This window comes from Pieris napi, chromosome 1, assembly GCF_905475465.1.
Source record: "Pieris napi chromosome 1, ilPieNapi1.2, whole genome shotgun sequence".
Classification (NCBI taxonomy): domain Eukaryota; kingdom Metazoa; phylum Arthropoda; class Insecta; order Lepidoptera; family Pieridae; genus Pieris; species Pieris napi.
This window is the reverse complement of record NC_062234.1, coordinates 8,335,361-8,352,103: the sequence shown is the minus strand read 5'-3', so window position 1 is coordinate 8,352,103 and position 16,743 is coordinate 8,335,361. Positions and strand designations below refer to the sequence as shown.

The following is a 16,743-nucleotide window of genomic DNA, read 5'->3' as shown; positions in this document are numbered from 1 at the left end:
AAGCAGCAAAGACTTAAGTTTTCTGATCGTACCTTTTTGTGTAATTATTTGTAGCGATTTATGAAACTATGATTTAAAAAAAAACTATTTACAACAGACTATTTCAACCGTTTTTTTATCAGCGCCCCAATTTTAAAACCTTTTTTCGTGTATTTCAAATGATAATAGAATTTCTGGTTATTACAGTCTTATCTGTATCAAAAAATCGCCACCACAGAATCAGTAAGAATATAATACTTGTTTGTCTTAATAATATTCTAGACGATATAAAAATTTACACAAAGTTGTCAATTTATTTCATATTTTGATTTTTAATAAAACGAACACAGCCTTTTATAATTCTATCTGTTACGTTTTAATCTACGTGTGTAGGTTATTATAATATATTATATAATAAACTTTGATAGGTACTAAACCTATACTTATAGGTACAATTAGTAGCGATTTATACCTATGTAAATAACTAGGATGTGGTAATTAGAGATACCCTACTTGCTAATAAATATATAATACTGAATATAACATACTATAACAATTAACTGATTAATTTAATTAAACTACTATTATAAAGAAGGTTTATAATTTTGTGAGTTTGTGAGAAGTAATCAATTTTTCCGAATTCTTTTTTCGAAAATTCTTTAACCAATAAGAAATTGCATTACGTAAAGGCAATAGACATACATTTTATAGACAGCTACTAAAAGATAATCATAATAAACAACAAATAATATATTAAAGACACTGTATAGCTCTAATTCAAGTTATTTAGAAGGTGCCTAAAGTATCTTTACAACATTACCTTTGTATTAATATTTTAGCCATACTAAAGTTTGCTTAAATTATCAGAAATAACAATTTAAAAGGATTAATTCACGTGATTTTGGAAGCATATGATTTACTTTCCTCTATAGATTTCAATAATGCGGTCTTGATCGACATACTCGAAGATATGTGGCGCATCCATTAGAATACCGACAGTACCAGCTGTGGTAACTAAGAAAAATATGTAGAGTTGAAGCCTATCAATCACCATTGCGACATACTTCCAGTCTTCGCGGGTCTGTAATGCAAATTAAACGATAAGTAATTTACTTATACAACGTGGGAAGAAATTTTTAATTAATAATTCGCTTGGGAAAAACCCAGAAAATTTTCTAATTATCACTTTTCAATAATTTACTTCATTATTAAGTAGTCTATTGCTTCGAACATTGTCTGGCATAAATTACATTTAATTATTATCAATATGATTTAATATAGCAAAGGTTTATTTTAAAAGCATCCTACTGATTGATTACCTGAATATAAAGATCTTCATTGCGTAGATGTTCTGCAATGAATTCCACTGCTTCAGTAGCTTTTGCGGCTTCGGGAGACAAGAGTAGTGAATCAGAGCTTTCGGATTCTCTTCTTTCTCCTAGTCCGAGGCCACCAAGTGCTCCTAAGCCTCCCAAAGCCCCGACTTCTCCTCCACCAGCTGCTCGACTGATCTTGCAATTGGGATGATGCAAATCGGAGAGTTCCATAGCTTCCATTTTGCTTTGTTTAGCCCCGATAGCACTGCAAATCACCAACCAGTTATAATTGCCTAAGTGGCCATTGCCATACTAAATATACCTATATAAATGGTACAATCAGATAAGTTTTTGAAGGGGATTTGAGAATGTTTTTCACAGTCTAGCTCTGTTGAATGGTTGATTGTTGACCTTATAAAATCTAATAATTAATAATCAAGTTTAATAACATTGTAGGTATATATTTTAGGCACGCAGCCTAAAAAGAAAAAAATTCCAGAAATGCAGCGTCTTAGAACCACATGAAGAATCGTCTGGTTAACTGAACGTTATTCTTTATAGGCTAATAGATAATATTGCATATACAATAATAATTTTTTGAGCAATTCACTCAAATGCTCGTTGCTGTTGAGTAGCAAACGTAAATATATCCTTTTGAATTTATTACCTAATGTGTTTAGGCAAGTCATGAGTAGCAGCAGCATGGGGCGGTGCACCCATTCCTGGCATTTCCATCATCCACCGAAGACGAGTCTTACGAGGACGACGCATTATTAACAACGTTGGTAAATAGTTAAGAAAAACGCTCCGAATCCAAAGCGGCATTCTGCAAGGCAAGATTAATTGACAAGATTAAAGTTTTTGCTTTTTATATTTTGACAAAATTAGAACTTTATCTATAGTCGTTTAATGCTAGACAAAGCTTTTAGTTGATAGTGCTTACGGATTGTAGTAGAAAATATGTCTTATCCATAGCCGTAGCCTGAGTCTGTCACAAAACTATCTCATGTTCCAATTATTTAATCTCTGGAATTGTTCATCTTAGATATGAAATTTCAAATTGATACCTACCGCTTTCAGGAAGCATTGGGAAATAAATTACCATTTTTTGTTTCCAAACTTATTAAAATATTTATTTATTGGATAAAAGAACCTAAAACTTAATTAATTACCGAATGCAAAATTTATTAATTTAATTTTAGTCCTGATTATGTCATATTAATTAGTATGATGATTAATAAAAGTTTACCTGTGCGTCCTCGGCCCTCGGAAATTCCAATTAATAATAATCACTGTGACTAAAATACTGACAGTATTCATGATGAATGTGAACAGTAGGTACTTCGCAATAAGCGGTAACACCAAAGACGTCGGTGGTAAAATTTTTGACACCAGAAGTAGAAACACCACAAGCGACAGCAGAATGCTTATACCCAATGTAACCTGTAAGTTTGAAAGTACTTTTGAAGTGACGTGGAATTGTAAGTCCATTTTTGTAAAACAACATCAGCTGTTATTGCCACTAACGAATGGTGGTTTTGGTGTATTTGCTTTATGAAAGTCGGATTAGTAAATGTTGACTTGAAATGAAACTATAGAGTATAATATTTTATACATATTTTAGTACTTTTTAGTTTTGTTACCAAAACAATGTTATATAGTAGCGTTGTCTTCTAGCCGTCAAATATGCTTCTTCTTACAAAATTCTATAGAGGAAATTAATACAGTATGTACCTATCCACTTTAAAATTATGCGATTTTTAGAAATTTTAATATTGACTCTCAAATTTAAGGTATAATTAGGCTAATTAGGCCTTTATCTTCCCTAAAAACTTCACGACACTCACAGAACGCAGTGAAATGCAGTAGGTAAGCTTAAATATAAGAATGCTTCTACAAAAATATATTTCTTATTGACGTTTATTAATCCTTGTTTGGCTATTATTACAAAATCGTGCGATGCCTATTAATTATTTTACTGAATTTGAAAATTATAATTTTTATTAGTCATAGAAATCATACTTTTAATAAACAAAAAGAAGTATATCTTTGTATAGTTATCCTAAGAGTTTTAATCCAGTGGAGGTTTTTTACATAAAAACAAAAATATTAAAAGAAATAACTAACCTTCTCTCCAGCTTCAGCGGGCAAATAAAATACCAACACACAAAGGAATGAAATTAATACCGTCGGCAATATCAAGTTGACTGTATAAAAAAGCGTCTTCCTTCTTATTATTATGTAAAAGGTAATGTCGGTCTCTGTCGGACTGTTGCCTTCGTAAATATTTAAGTAGGCGGGCACTTCTATTATGTCCCATGTCCCTGATTTCCAGTAATCAGACAAATCAACGAAGTTTTTATTATTATACAGTGCTAAAGATACTTGATCGCCATTGAACGTCCAAGAACCAAATTTCATAATACAAGTTTGTTGGTCGAACGGGAAGTATGTAACGTCAATTGTACATGAACTCTGAAAAAACATATTCCAAGGATTCAATAAAATAATTCATTTCAATTAAAGAATAATACTGAAAATTATATGGGAATCACGTTTCGTAACTGACCTGATAGATGGCAGGAGGCACCCATAGAACCTCGCCATTAGGATAAATCAAGACGTTAGATTTGTAGCGCACTTCGTAGTTACCGTCGGCACTATAACAAAATGTAATTGTAACTCTCTCTCACTGTCCGTTGATGCAGTCAATAAAAATGAATGTAGACTCACTACCCGAGAAATAATATATGTATAAATAGTTAAGCTTATTAACGTGTATAATTATTATTAAACTCTTTACTTGTTAAACAGCACAATATCCGGTTTCCAAACTTTGTCAGGGGGTAGCCGCAGTACTCCGATACCACCGTAGTCAGCCTCATCCCACATTAATTGGTAGTCCATCCACACAAGTCTAAGCCATACATTCGATTTCATGATCTGGTTTTTCTCGTTCTACGAAAAAATTAATCATAAATGGACCAATAACGTATATATTATACATATGAACATACTCTTATTAAAACTGTAAGAACCTTTTTATTTTATACTCCTGTGACCATAATTGCAAAGGCACGTTATGTCGCGCGAATTTAACCAATAACATATATGTATAGTAGTTATATATTTATAATAAAACGAAGTTTGTATTAACTAATATATTTGGGTGAACTTTGTTTAACAAATAAAATTAATTTATTCTCAGAAACTGTATGTTATACTTTTTAATAGTTATAAAGAAACATTTTAAATGACCCATTTAATTCCACACAGGTGGTACATACAAGTAGATGTACTAAAAAGTTGTTTACTTCAACAACCTGGTGCTTAAAGCTCCGTCATAATTGCATAAACATCAAAACTTGAATAACGTGGGATCAACGTGGGAAGCTTTTATTTTTTACTCACAACATTGATGAGTTGAACAAAGGCAAGGCCAAACCGAACGTCTACTTTTTGTGTCATGTTCTGGACTGGTCGGATCAGTTTGTTGTAGCCACGGAATAGATCCCGGACTAACCTCTCCTCGTCTTCCGAACACCATCCTGTAAAAAATTATCGAATGTATAAACAATTATCATAGCAATATGTACCCTTTACTCTTAAACAACGAAATAATTTTTGGATTGTTTTAGATTTCCAAACACATCTGTGTTAATTGAGGTGACTTTGATGCCATGATATTTAACCCTTTTTTTTATTGAAATTACTGTAGTAACTACATTTAAAATAAATATATAAACCGGAAATGTGCAATAAATTAGAGATTACAATTCCACGTAGAGTTGTAAAAAGTACATATTAAATTTAAAAAATACATAGTTTAAACGGTCGTACAAGAATTATTTATTGAAAAAAAATTTTGCCCGACATGTTTCTTAAAATCCTTGTAATTTCGAAAGCATAACGCAAATAAAATGTTACATAAATTTTATGTAAAAAGGATAAAATATAATATACAGTTTTCAGTTTTCAAAAATCTATCAACATTCTATATTCATAAAATTATCTCAAGTTCTTATTCTCATAAAATACGTGAAATGCCGGTAAGATAATGCAAAAAGTGATACTGTTTGCAAAATTTATTAATACTATACATATATATCAGAAGTCAGAATACGATTTTTGCACATTTTAAGACAATTACAATTATTTACTGTATGACTAGAAAATGTAGTAGAAATTAAATGCCGTCCTTTTATTCAATCTGTGTAAATGTATATACTTATAAAACGTTAAGTCAAGTTATTCTAAGCACCTACTTAGTGGTTACCTAGTCATTGTATATTATATTGAATCCAATTAAGTCTAAACAAGGATAAGTCTGGGTATCACTTTAGATTTCCATACGTGGCTCTACAACACCAGTTGAATCCTCCATAAACAGTAAAGGTGTCGAAAGAAATATTAATAATGAGTCCAAACAGTCGATCTTGTCCTCATTCAAAGAAGCCTTCGTGTAATTCTTTATTTAAATATTTCCGTAATACTAAGAGGGCAGTTGGATTATTATCATGATGTCCTCTTTAGTGTACCTATAGTCACTTATTTAAGTAATTATAATATAAAACGGAACGCAATGTATGTAGACTACATAGGTTAATAAAGTTTGTGCCTATAACTTAAGTCAGGACATATGGAATCACATGTTTTTTAAGTGTAATAACCTGTTCGTTATTGTCTATGCACTGCTTATTTAGCTTTACCTAACAAAATTAACATATTAATGTACATATGTCTGTATTAATTTATTACCTAGACAGCTGTTTATTGATTGCGTTTTGGTTAGATCATGTTTTTGTCAGGTAACTTCTTTAGAATGATGTGTATAAAACAGAAACGTACTAAAGTTCTATATGAAGTAAATACGTATTAAAATTTCATAACATTCGTTCCTCTTGATGCTGCAACGGGAGCAGATCAATAATGAGCAAAACGCAAGATAAACTCTATGAACTCAACATGTAAGCTTTTATATAGGTATAAAATTCCATTTATCATTTCTATTCCGCTTATGATGTAATTATGAGATTTAGCAATCGGAAGAAATAGTTAATTATGTTGTCACATATTCTTACTATTTTTAAATTGAAAGCATCATAACCTCTTTCTCTTTTTTCACCTTTTTTATTTAGATTAAATATATCAATTACATATTTATTATAACCTATAATTACATATGCTATTTACCAATATATTTATTGTCATTAATTTGACAAATTAATAAAAAATCACGGTGATTTAATTGTAGGGTTTCGTCGTCATTCTCGACGCGTTAATGGCTTTTGGATATTTAATAAGTATTGCCTTATGAGTATAGATATAAATATATGTATTTACCTGTATATAGTGCGGTAAGCAACGCTAAAACGAGTAGCGGGGCGCGCGAGGCAGCCGTCATGTCGGCGGGCGGCGGCCACTGCCGTACGCCGGAATCGCGAATCGCCGCCTTTACCGACACGCACTTCGCACGCCCTGCGCCGTATAACAACCTTACTTTATCTCCTAACCTAAAGAGGCTGCTTGTTAAAATATATCCGATGACCAGTAGACGGAAATATAACTTAACAAATATCAACTGATGATTTCTTATACGCTGATTTTTGCATTTAAATTTCCACTAATGTTAATTTTATATACCTAGCTAATGAAGCTAGTTAATACAAATCACAAACATATTCCATTAGTTATATATTATAGTTTAGTAGTAGTCCAAAACCTTCACGTATTAATGCTTATAATCATTTCTCCTCGTCACCTTACTTTCTTTAGTTGACTGTTAGCTTATCTTAACTTAGTTCCTTCACGTTTGGTTTCCACGTCTTAATTCATTTCAATCAAATATTGGAGAGGAAGGTGAACTTCCATAATAGATATATATTATATGGTATTTTATGATAACAAAATGAAATGTATTCACTAAAAAAATATATCATCGTGACTTTAGTGTTTTTATTGGGTAATTCAAAATTATTTCTGTGTACATAAGTAGAGTATAGTTATAATTTTAAAGTTATATTTAAATGAATTCCGTGGAATGAAATAATATTTTATACTTTTTGTACTGTTTAATAACTTCTGGGATTTTCTAAATTATTGCGTAAACGCTACGTATACTTAGGACCATTTTATACTTACATCTTTCTTAATACCAGGCACAGGGTAAGTAGATATCTTTAAATTTCCATTAAACAGCCACAACTAATTTTGGTTTACAGTTATATGATGTTTTCTTAAAAAGAATATACATGTATACTGTTCATAATATTCCTTAAGCTTAACTCAGTATGAGTTGAACCGTGAAGCTTTTTTCTAATGTTTAATAGTGTGAGTATACGTATAATAATATTATTATTGCTGTTATTGTAAAACAACAAAATATTAATTTATAATAATCGTGAGCAATGCAGATATTTTTCTACTTAAACGTTCAAGCAAGAGTAAATCATTTTTCCTAGCCTCTTATAAAATGCTTTTTTATTTTTTATGGGAAAAGTATCTGCAGTATTGTGTTGGTGTTTCCAAGAGGACCTCTGCGCATGTGCTGTTGTCCCTAGGGAACGCATCGATTGTCTTCAGCTACAGAGCCTGCTCCCAGGCGATTAAGGAATATAGGTCATGGCTATTCATTTCGGCATTCTTTATTATATTACAATTCCTCTATTATATCCGCTATTACAAAAATATAATAAGTTGAAAAGAGAAGAACTTTGCGTAGAAAAATTCTAAATAAAACAAACTAAATTTATTTCGTTTATATTTAATAAACAAAGTGCAATTCAGAGTATTAACCCTAACAATTGAACAATTTATGGAGACGAACGTCGCCCCAATACCGCCGAGAAACCGCACATTACATTTTTTCAAAGACAGCTTTCTTGTAAACAAAATAATGCGCGGATCCGAACAGTTTGATACACAACTGTGATGATCGCATTGGTTAACAAAAATAACAAGGGAACGATGGAAAACATCTGCATTTATTCATATTCGCTCCGCAACTTCCAAAGGAACGGCTATGAATTGTGCAGCATTTGTTTCAGACCAGGAAAACATAGGAGGAGCTCTGCGAGGGTACAACATCGCACGATTATGTATCCGAGCAGCTCCTGTCAACACGTTACGTTTTCCTTTTCAGAAAGGGCGTATGTTTTCCACGTTTATGAATCAAATCATTTAAGGGAATGACGGCAGGTAAATGGATAGGGAATGAGTATATGAAAACGGATAACATATGCACGTAATAACGATTATTGAAGTCATCTAAACGTCTATCACCATTATCAGGCACCGTCACAAGATGATCCCAAGTTATAATTAAGTTTAATTATTGCATTTCAACGTCTGGATAATGAATGATTTTAAATGGAGTTTGATTCGACGTCGTGGAAACAATGGCTATAACTTTACATAATAATATTTTGACCGAAACTTCAAAAAGTTAACATTACTTACGATTGTATCGAAAAAATTACTTTACATAGGTACAAACGTGATATCATGTATTGTAATTGTATAACATTGTTTCGAAAGACCGAGTACGATTTTAATAAAATAATGATTTCATTAACTACACAATTTTAACGAGCGTTTTAATAAGCTATAGCTTTGGATATTTTATTATTTATAACAATATTATCATCCCGTTCACAACGAGGCGTATCACAACCTGTACCAATTGAAACAACATTGTTTGTAAAGTTCTATACTAGCTACTGACACAAATATGTCCGAAAATAAAGTTAGGGACCATAACCACGATTCACGGAATCGAACGAGAAAGAAACAATTGGGCCGATATCGTCTGCCCGACCACTAAACTGTACATAGTTTCAAGAAGGATCTCTAACAATGTAATACATTAACGTGACAGATCGTAAAAGGTATGAAGGAAGACATTTTTGTGCTACAATTTTCCGTTACGATCACAGTCACAAATTGTGATCTCCTGTAATGGCGACTATTCTAGCGTGGAATCCTAAAAGCCTGGTCGCTGCTTCGCGCCAGATATGATAATAACTGCCACGTAATCGAATCAGTCGATTGGTCAGAAAACCACTCATAATTTTGGATTGGGGAAATAACGTTTTTACGCTGATTTATCGGAAGAACATATGTAATAAGTTGATGCGTTACAAGATGTCCGTATTTATGAAAAGGGTAAGGAACAGGCGTCGAAGAAGATAAAAGAAGAAGAGAATGAACAGGCAGTTTCAGTATTAATGCGTAGGGATGGCAGTCAGCGGTTACTTAAGACTAGAGAGGCGCGGGCGGCAAGGCAGGCGGCGGCAACTTCCACGCCGCGGCATCGGCGCCCGCACCGATTCGCACATCACAACTTAACATATATTCGCGGTATCACAGAACGTTACGCATGCGCAGACGCAGGCGGGCGGGTCGCTACGACACCATGATGTGCGGTGCGGACAGCAGCACGGCTAGCGTGGCGATGATTGTGAACAGGGTAAAGATAATAAGGCACAGTCTGTCCACGACCATGGCGGCAAATTTCCAGTCGCGCGAAATGTCCGCGTCCTCGTCGTCTTTGCGCATCTTAAACAAATTGTTCAGGTTATTATTGTGTCAATTGTGACCGCTTCCTAATAATATGAGATTAGACGTACCTGGTCTGTGATGACTCGAAGCTCCTTAAGTATAAGGGAGAGCTCATAGTCGACACCAAAGCAGCTATGTGCAGCAAGACCTGCCCCGTTTTCTTCTCCGCTCCTGAAAGATGCAATCTTTTTAAAACAGATACTCGTTACGAATGTAGAGTAAAAAAAACTACTGGTCCAAGGAACGTAGGGCACTACGGGACTTATGCTGATAATGATACAGAAAAGACCCAAGACCCGAGCAGAAGAAATGAAGACGATATTTCTAATGATCTCTGATGTAATTTAGCTGTTAGGGCCGGGTGACTGCGGAACGTTCGAGGCTGGGGTTTTAAAAACCGTGCTATTTACGGCGAGTAGTGTTCGTGTAGATCGTCGAGGGACCTGTAGTATCGGCAGCAGGGCGGCTGCTGCGCATGCGCGTGCCGGAAGTCGTCATCGATGTCGAGGACGTTAGCAAGGAGCGATTTAGAGGATCGCTCTCGTAGTTCCAGGTCCGGCGGAGGTGGAGCGCGGGCCGGTGGCGGCGTGGTTGCCGATCCGGGCCGAGACATGCGCAAGATCCACGGCAGCCAGTATAGGAACACGCAGCGAATCTGGTTATAAAAATTACTTCCTTACCGTTGCTGTGTAAGTTATTCAAATTTTGTGAAATTTATAACCCTACAATAATATGGTTAAAGGGACAAGTAATAAGTCGATATATATATATAGATATATATTTTTACTAAAATCTGTATCACTTTACTATGCATATAAATAGTAGATTAAAGAAAGAATCGTTAGAAACAATTTTGGAGACATTTTACACTAGCATATTTACAAAATTAAATAAACGAACCCAATCGCTCATTTCATGCGTGTCGGCATGCCGGTGATGGTAGTTCAATATAAGTATAGTAGAGACCACAGAAGAAGCCACCATGAACATGATGCAGTTAAAGTAGGTGCCCAAAAGTGGGACTGCGTCCGACGTGGCTGGCATTGTCTCTGCTACCATGTTCAGGAACACGGTAAGAGACAACAGAATTGTCACACCTGTGTAGATAAGTATGTGAATTCACTATTTCTCAGTACGGATAAAATATAAAAAATAATTAAAAGTTAATTATAATAACAAAGAATATTTACGGGTTACGGTATTAAATCTTAACAAAGTATATTGGTTTTTTTAATCTGGATAATCGTAAGGTCCTTTAAACCTCAAATCTAAATAAATAAAACAATGGAACGGTAGATGTAATTGTTAATTATAATTATATGTGTCGATTACGTGCCGTGATTTTGCGTACTGGGATTAGTTACTTGACCTCTTCAGTGGAAAAAATATATCAAAACGACATTGGCGTATCTAATGATACTAGTTAACTAATTTGCCGGACACTATACATACCTAATGACAGCTTTTCCCCGGAGTCAGGTGGTAAGGTGAAACCCAGTAAAGCCATAGAGGCGATTAGTACGCACGGAACGATTAAGTTGAAAAAGTAGTAAAGCGTTTTCCGCCGTATAACTACAGCGAAGGTTATATCGATGTATGGTTCCGGACAGCAGTTGTAATAGATCTCATTTCTTTTACCTGGTACCCCTGTCAGAAATATTAATCGAATGATTACACAATTTTAAGATTTATTCAAGCTTGTGGTACCTGCATACTGTAATTGTAGTAGTGGTCAAAGATAGCCCCTTATTTATTAAATAATAAATCAGTTTTATTACGCTGTTTTAACTAAAGTATGCATTTGTCTCTTTTTGTCATATTACGGTAATATTATGATGAAAAAGGTAAATTAGTGCTTAAAATAGTCTAAAAATACTTATTAAGGTTCTATGAAAGGAGTGAGAATTCACACAAGCTAATGTTATAATGTTAGTAATGGTCTGTGTCTGTTGTGATTAAGAGAACAAAAGAAAGACAGTCAAATTTCGTGTAATAATTGTATTTATTGGCCTATTAATAATAATTTCAGTTTTAACCCACCTATAAGTTCCCACTCTCCGTTTGTAACAAAACTGCTGATATCACCCCCCGCTTCGTCTTGTAGCTGCAGATCCAACTAAAATAAATAATTGTTTTACTTCTGATTTATATTTAACATAATATGTAATTTGCTTCTTAATGTACATACTTGATAACCATCGTACGTCCAGCTCCCGAACTTCATTTCGCAACGCTGATCATCAAAAGGAAACCAGGTGATGTCAATCTTACACGTACTCTTAAAAATACCCGGCGGAACGTAGAGGCATGATCCATTGTTTCGTACTACAACATTGGTCGGATATGTGCTGTCGAAACCTTCATCGGCACTGTTTTGAAACAAGGTTTGCGTAAATACTTAGAAAATGCATTGATTCTAGCAGGTAATGTAAAGTATGAGTTATACACGGTATTGATTTATCCTTATAAATAGTAGGCTGTTATTCCTTGGATGTGTGTTCTCTCACTTCGTATACGTTTGCTATGATAAGTGGCACTAATTTCGACTTTGTATTATCAAGCATATATCAGCTTGAACTTTGTTTGTATGTTAGCAGTCGTTATATGAAGGTGGTAATCATAGAGTAACATAACAATTATTTGTTTAATCATTAACAAGAGGAACGAGGTTTAATCATTAGAAACTAAGGAATTATTGAATATGTTTTATTTCATCCAAAATTATGATATGTAAGGAATTACTAATAATTTAAAAAAATATTTATTTAGCACAGGGTCCATACCTATTGTACATAAGGACGTCTGGTTTCCATAATCTGTGTGGCGGAACTCTTAAATCTTTGACACCTCCAAAATCAGAAGTATTCCACCTCACGTTCATATCATTCCATTCCTATTGAAAAATCCTATATGTTATAGTCTATATTATCGAATAATTTAATAAATGATTTATATTCTATTAGATTTATGTAGATTAAAACGAGAACCAATATTCATTATACATTTATACAAGTGTAATAATGATTTAATGTGATCGTCTTATAAATATGTATTTACTTTGATAATCGTATGCGTTTTAATCTAATTCAGTTTATTTAAATGGGTTTTATTTAAAAAAATACTTACGAGTTTTAGCCAAATGTTGGTGATTAATAATTGGTTTTTTTCATCCTGCAAACAAAATGTTATTGCAAAACTTAGCAGAATATTCTTTAATGGCAGTTGCACCTTGTGACGGTTGACTGACTACGAGGTTTTTAACGCAATAAACTAACGTTTGTTCTGACCATAAATGAAGTTACCGAAAATTACGTTTTCGTATAATTATTATTAAAGACAATAGATTGATTTGATAATGCGCAATCATTTGTCCATTATAATAACTTCTGGCAAGTCTTAATACAGGTGAAGCACTGTGGTTGAGAATAATTAATTTATTACCTTAACCCCGTAAAATAATCCTATTTAACATAAAGAATAAATATTTTACAAAATCTAGAACTGCCTAAAATATACCATAATATTACGTGTATATGTTTTTTATTTTTCCTCTTCTTGAACCCTGGACGATGTTGTTACTTGTAGTCAAGTTAAGGGTTACTTCAGGACAGCCTTCGTTTTTATCAGTCATCCAATACATCACCAATAAATCATATTGGAAAATATAGCTTATAGAAACATTAATGTATTAATGTATTTTGTAATTTATCAATATTTTTCAGTGTAAAAATGAATTAATTAAAATACATACCACGTCAATGATCTGCATGAGTGTAAGGCCAAAAGACAGTTGGAGAGGATCGCTTTCATTGACCACAGGTCGCTCCAACACGTTATAGTGGTCCAGGAGATGATGCAGTAGCCGCTTTTCGTGGTATCCACCGAACACCCCTAAAATATCATTCAGTTATTATATTTTATACAAGAGTCTAGGAGACAGGAGACGAGTATTATTCCATGTAAGGGATATAACGGTCGCGATGGCGAAATTAAATAAGTCTTTGGGACTTATTAGTAGTGACTGACGAAGGAATGCGGCTAAGACCTAAACATAGAGACCATTATTTTTCATTCGAAGAATGATGAGGAATGACTATGACACTGGATAATATTTTCCAAGAATAAATGTATCAAGACGACGACGTTAATTATTTTTTGTTACATCATTATATAACGTATGGTTAGTATTAAAATAATTGCAGCAATGCATTGCAGATGTTACGCTTGTAATCAATTATGTCATTTGGTTCACATAACGAGGTATCCGTTGAATCTAACGCTGAAGGAGGTTTTATTAAATATTGAAGATTTATGTAGATGCCCAATATATTGAAACATATTGCAAAAAAATTTGTAAATTTTTGGTCTTGAGTAAAGGTTTCTGAGTAGCGTGTATACATTAAAACTGATAAGAAAATATAATATTGAACAGAAAAGAAGATGGCATGAACGGATTTCATGGTTTTTAATGTAAGTATTTTTATATGTGCCTTGTGAAAGTAAATTCGTCTTATTTGTATAATTTTAAGCGGATGAGTGTTTTTAATCTTTGTAAAAGTTAGTTTTTAACACATCTCCTCTTCTTATCGCAATCAATGACATATATCTAATTAGGACTGTTCAGAATAGTAATAAAAGTATGCCGAGGTAGTATACTGTTCACGGGGTGTATGGTAAAAGGTGTGATGTCAAGCTCACCTAGCGGCCAGAGCAGCGCCAGCAGCAGCAGCAGGGCGCCGGGCGCCGCCGGCAGCGCGCGGCGCGCCCCGCCGGTCATGTCAGCGCCGCGAGCCCGCGCTCCGCGCTGCCGCGCCGCCTCGTCGCGCCATCCGCACACACGCCTTTATACCGATGCTAGTACGATCACCTTAAAGTTAATTCTCCTACGGCTTTCATAAATCAAACTCTATCTAGCACCGCTCGCCGACGGCCACGCGTGCCGTCCGATTCTCGAGCATCGCCGGCTACGTCACTGCTGGGTCTGTTCAGTTATGTTGTGATTTTGAGCATTGTTGTGTGGAGCAGGCGGCCGACCGTGGGGCAGCGGAGCCGCCGGTGTGCGGACTGGCGCTCGAAAGGCCGCGCTGCGCCGCCGCACCGCCGCCCATTCAAGAGCGTCGCTCCGCCCGCCCCTCCGCCCGCCCGCCCCGACCAGCCAGCGACACGACGCAACGACCGACACCGCTTCTCCAAACATTTTAATTATGCTAATTTTAGAGCCTTTGTAATTTTTATGTCCCAGGCTTTTGAGCTTTGGATGCAGCGGAGTTTAATGCGAAATTTAAAATACTTTGTGTTTCATGTAAATTCCAAATAATTTCCGTGATAGTATGCTCCTTTCATAATTTAAGGAAGTACCCAAAAAATATATCCAGAGTAGTCTTCGAAGTTTACCCTGCGCTTACTTACCCGTATGCATATGAAACGATCGGGTGCTTAAACTTGGAGTTCTAACAATTCAAATTTAGAGTGTAGGAATTTGTGGTTGTGTCGAGTCGAGGATGCGGGCTGCGGGGATGCTGCGCGGCTCCCGATCAATGAGGGCCGCGGCCTGGCCGTCTCCCACCCGCACTGCCGTCACCCCCTGCCCTCTTCTTCCCACACCCCGCAAGCCTCACCCTATACTGCATCCTAGCCAGCATCACTACGTTGACTTCAGAAAATTTTACATTTCTCGTCAGATTTTGAATTTCTGCAATCCCGAATAGGGGAAGTATAATTTTAAATTAGTACAAATAAATACGGTAATGTATGTTTTATCTATAATTTAATAAGTCTCCGAGTAAGTGTCATAAGGCGATGTCGTTTTACATAAAAGAATAAAGAAGCCCTTTATAGCGACTTGGCTCTAGTTAACTTGACTGGCGTAACTGCATTATATGTTAAGAATGGAACGAACAATAATGGATTTTTAATAACATCTGAATGAGGAATAGGAGTCTCCCAAAAGCCAAAATAGAACACCCTTAGAAGGTTTTTTTATTTAATAGGTCTAAATGAAATATTTCTATTAATTGTATAAATAATAAAATTAAAATATAATATAATGTCACATTACTACACAATCAGATGACCTAGGCCCTAGGACATACCTTATACGTATTTGGCATACACCTTCAATATTATGTATTTCATCGGAATGGATATGATATTTTGTTATGAATAATATTTTTCTAAACTTTTTAAAAGTATTAAGTTAACTTTATTCAGAGTAGAAACGTTTAGCTTAAATCAGAGAATATTTCTTTCATAGATAAAATGGCAGCAATGTAAAGGTTAAAAGTTAAATTACGGGTAAGCTGAGTATTGGAGACTATGGGATGCGTTGGATGCCTCCACGTAGCGTTGGCAGAGACAATGAATATAGAGCGGCTTTGAGAGAAGACGTGGGCTGATCAAAGAACAGTAATTAAAATGTATTTTGGTATATTACAACTATATTTTGAATAGCTCAGCCCGCATCTTTATTTTTCAAATAAAAGTATGTGCTCTTAGCAGATGAATAGAATTAAAGCTGTTATCAGCTGAATGAAAAGAGTGTCCAATTTATAATTTCAAAAAAAATCTTGAATCGAAGAATTCTTTGAATTCGATAGAGTATAAGTTAAGAAGTCAACGAATCATATAATCGCGTGACCGTGGAATGACCAGCGACAAATTGCACATTACACGCTGAATTGCAACTGAACATCAATGCATGCCAGTAGATTACTCCATAACGCAATAACCATAGTAACAAGTTCTAGGAGGAAATTGAAGATTCAAGAATGGGAACGTGTTTGATATTTATTATCTATTACGTGTTTGATTATTATTATATATTTATTATCTTCTAATAATGCACAGTACTTACATTATAACGTAAAATAACTCAAGTTTAACTTATTAC

General features: G+C 34.6%; 2 protein-coding genes across 3 annotated transcripts; both read right to left on the bottom strand.

The window, feature by feature from the left end:
- Window positions 1-802: 802 nt before the first annotated feature.
- LOC125062721 (acetylcholine receptor subunit beta-like 1) lies at window positions 803-6,767 on the bottom strand. Its single transcript, XM_047668850.1, has 9 exons — window positions 6,639-6,767; window positions 4,707-4,843; window positions 4,099-4,253; window positions 3,865-3,955; window positions 3,423-3,770; window positions 2,545-2,738; window positions 1,963-2,121; window positions 1,299-1,560; window positions 803-1,060 (listed from the first exon to the last, which is right to left on the bottom strand). Exons 1-9 carry the CDS (start codon window positions 6,697-6,699, stop codon window positions 896-898), a joined length of 1,572 nt encoding a protein of 523 aa, XP_047524806.1. The 5' UTR covers window positions 6,700-6,767; the 3' UTR covers window positions 803-895.
- A 1,275-nt stretch (window positions 6,768-8,042) lies between these two features.
- On the bottom strand, window positions 8,043-14,930 carry LOC125062781 (neuronal acetylcholine receptor subunit alpha-7). 2 transcript variants are annotated; one of them, XM_047668975.1, is made up of 11 exons: window positions 14,553-14,930; window positions 13,606-13,745; window positions 12,981-13,025; window positions 12,638-12,747; window positions 12,043-12,223; window positions 11,895-11,970; window positions 11,307-11,501; window positions 10,755-10,951; window positions 10,265-10,509; window positions 9,923-10,025; window positions 8,043-9,851 (listed from the first exon to the last, which is right to left on the bottom strand). In XM_047668975.1, exons 1-11 carry the CDS (start codon window positions 14,629-14,631, stop codon window positions 9,699-9,701), a joined length of 1,524 nt encoding a protein of 507 aa, XP_047524931.1. In that variant the 5' UTR covers window positions 14,632-14,930; the 3' UTR covers window positions 8,043-9,698. The 2 variants fall into 2 exon arrangements, with proteins under 2 accessions (XP_047524931.1, XP_047525012.1); XM_047669056.1 differs by having other exon boundaries at window positions 10,298-10,509.
- Window positions 14,931-16,743: the final 1,813 nt, after the last annotated feature.

Coding starts and splice junctions, on each gene's coding strand:
- LOC125062721 (XM_047668850.1), bottom strand. CDS start 6,699: ATGACGGCTGCCTCGCGCGCCCCGCTACTCGTTTTAGCGTTGCTTACC. Junction 4,844..6,638: donor GCTTACCGCACTATATACAG/GTAAATACATAT, acceptor AATTTTTTACAG/GATGGTGTTCGGAAGACGAG. Junction 2,739..3,422: donor CCGCTGAAGCTGGAGAGAAG/GTTAGTTATTTC, acceptor TCAAACTTACAG/GTTACATTGGGTATAAGCAT.
- LOC125062781 (XM_047668975.1), bottom strand. CDS start 14,631: ATGACCGGCGGGGCGCGCCGCGCGCTGCCGGCGGCGCCCGGCGCCCTG. Junction 12,224..12,637: donor GACGTCCTTATGTACAATAG/GTATGGACCCTG, acceptor GTTTCAAAACAG/TGCCGATGAAGGTTTCGACA. Junction 10,952..11,306: donor CGGGGAAAAGCTGTCATTAG/GTATGTATAGTG, acceptor TTATCTACACAG/GTGTGACAATTCTGTTGTCT.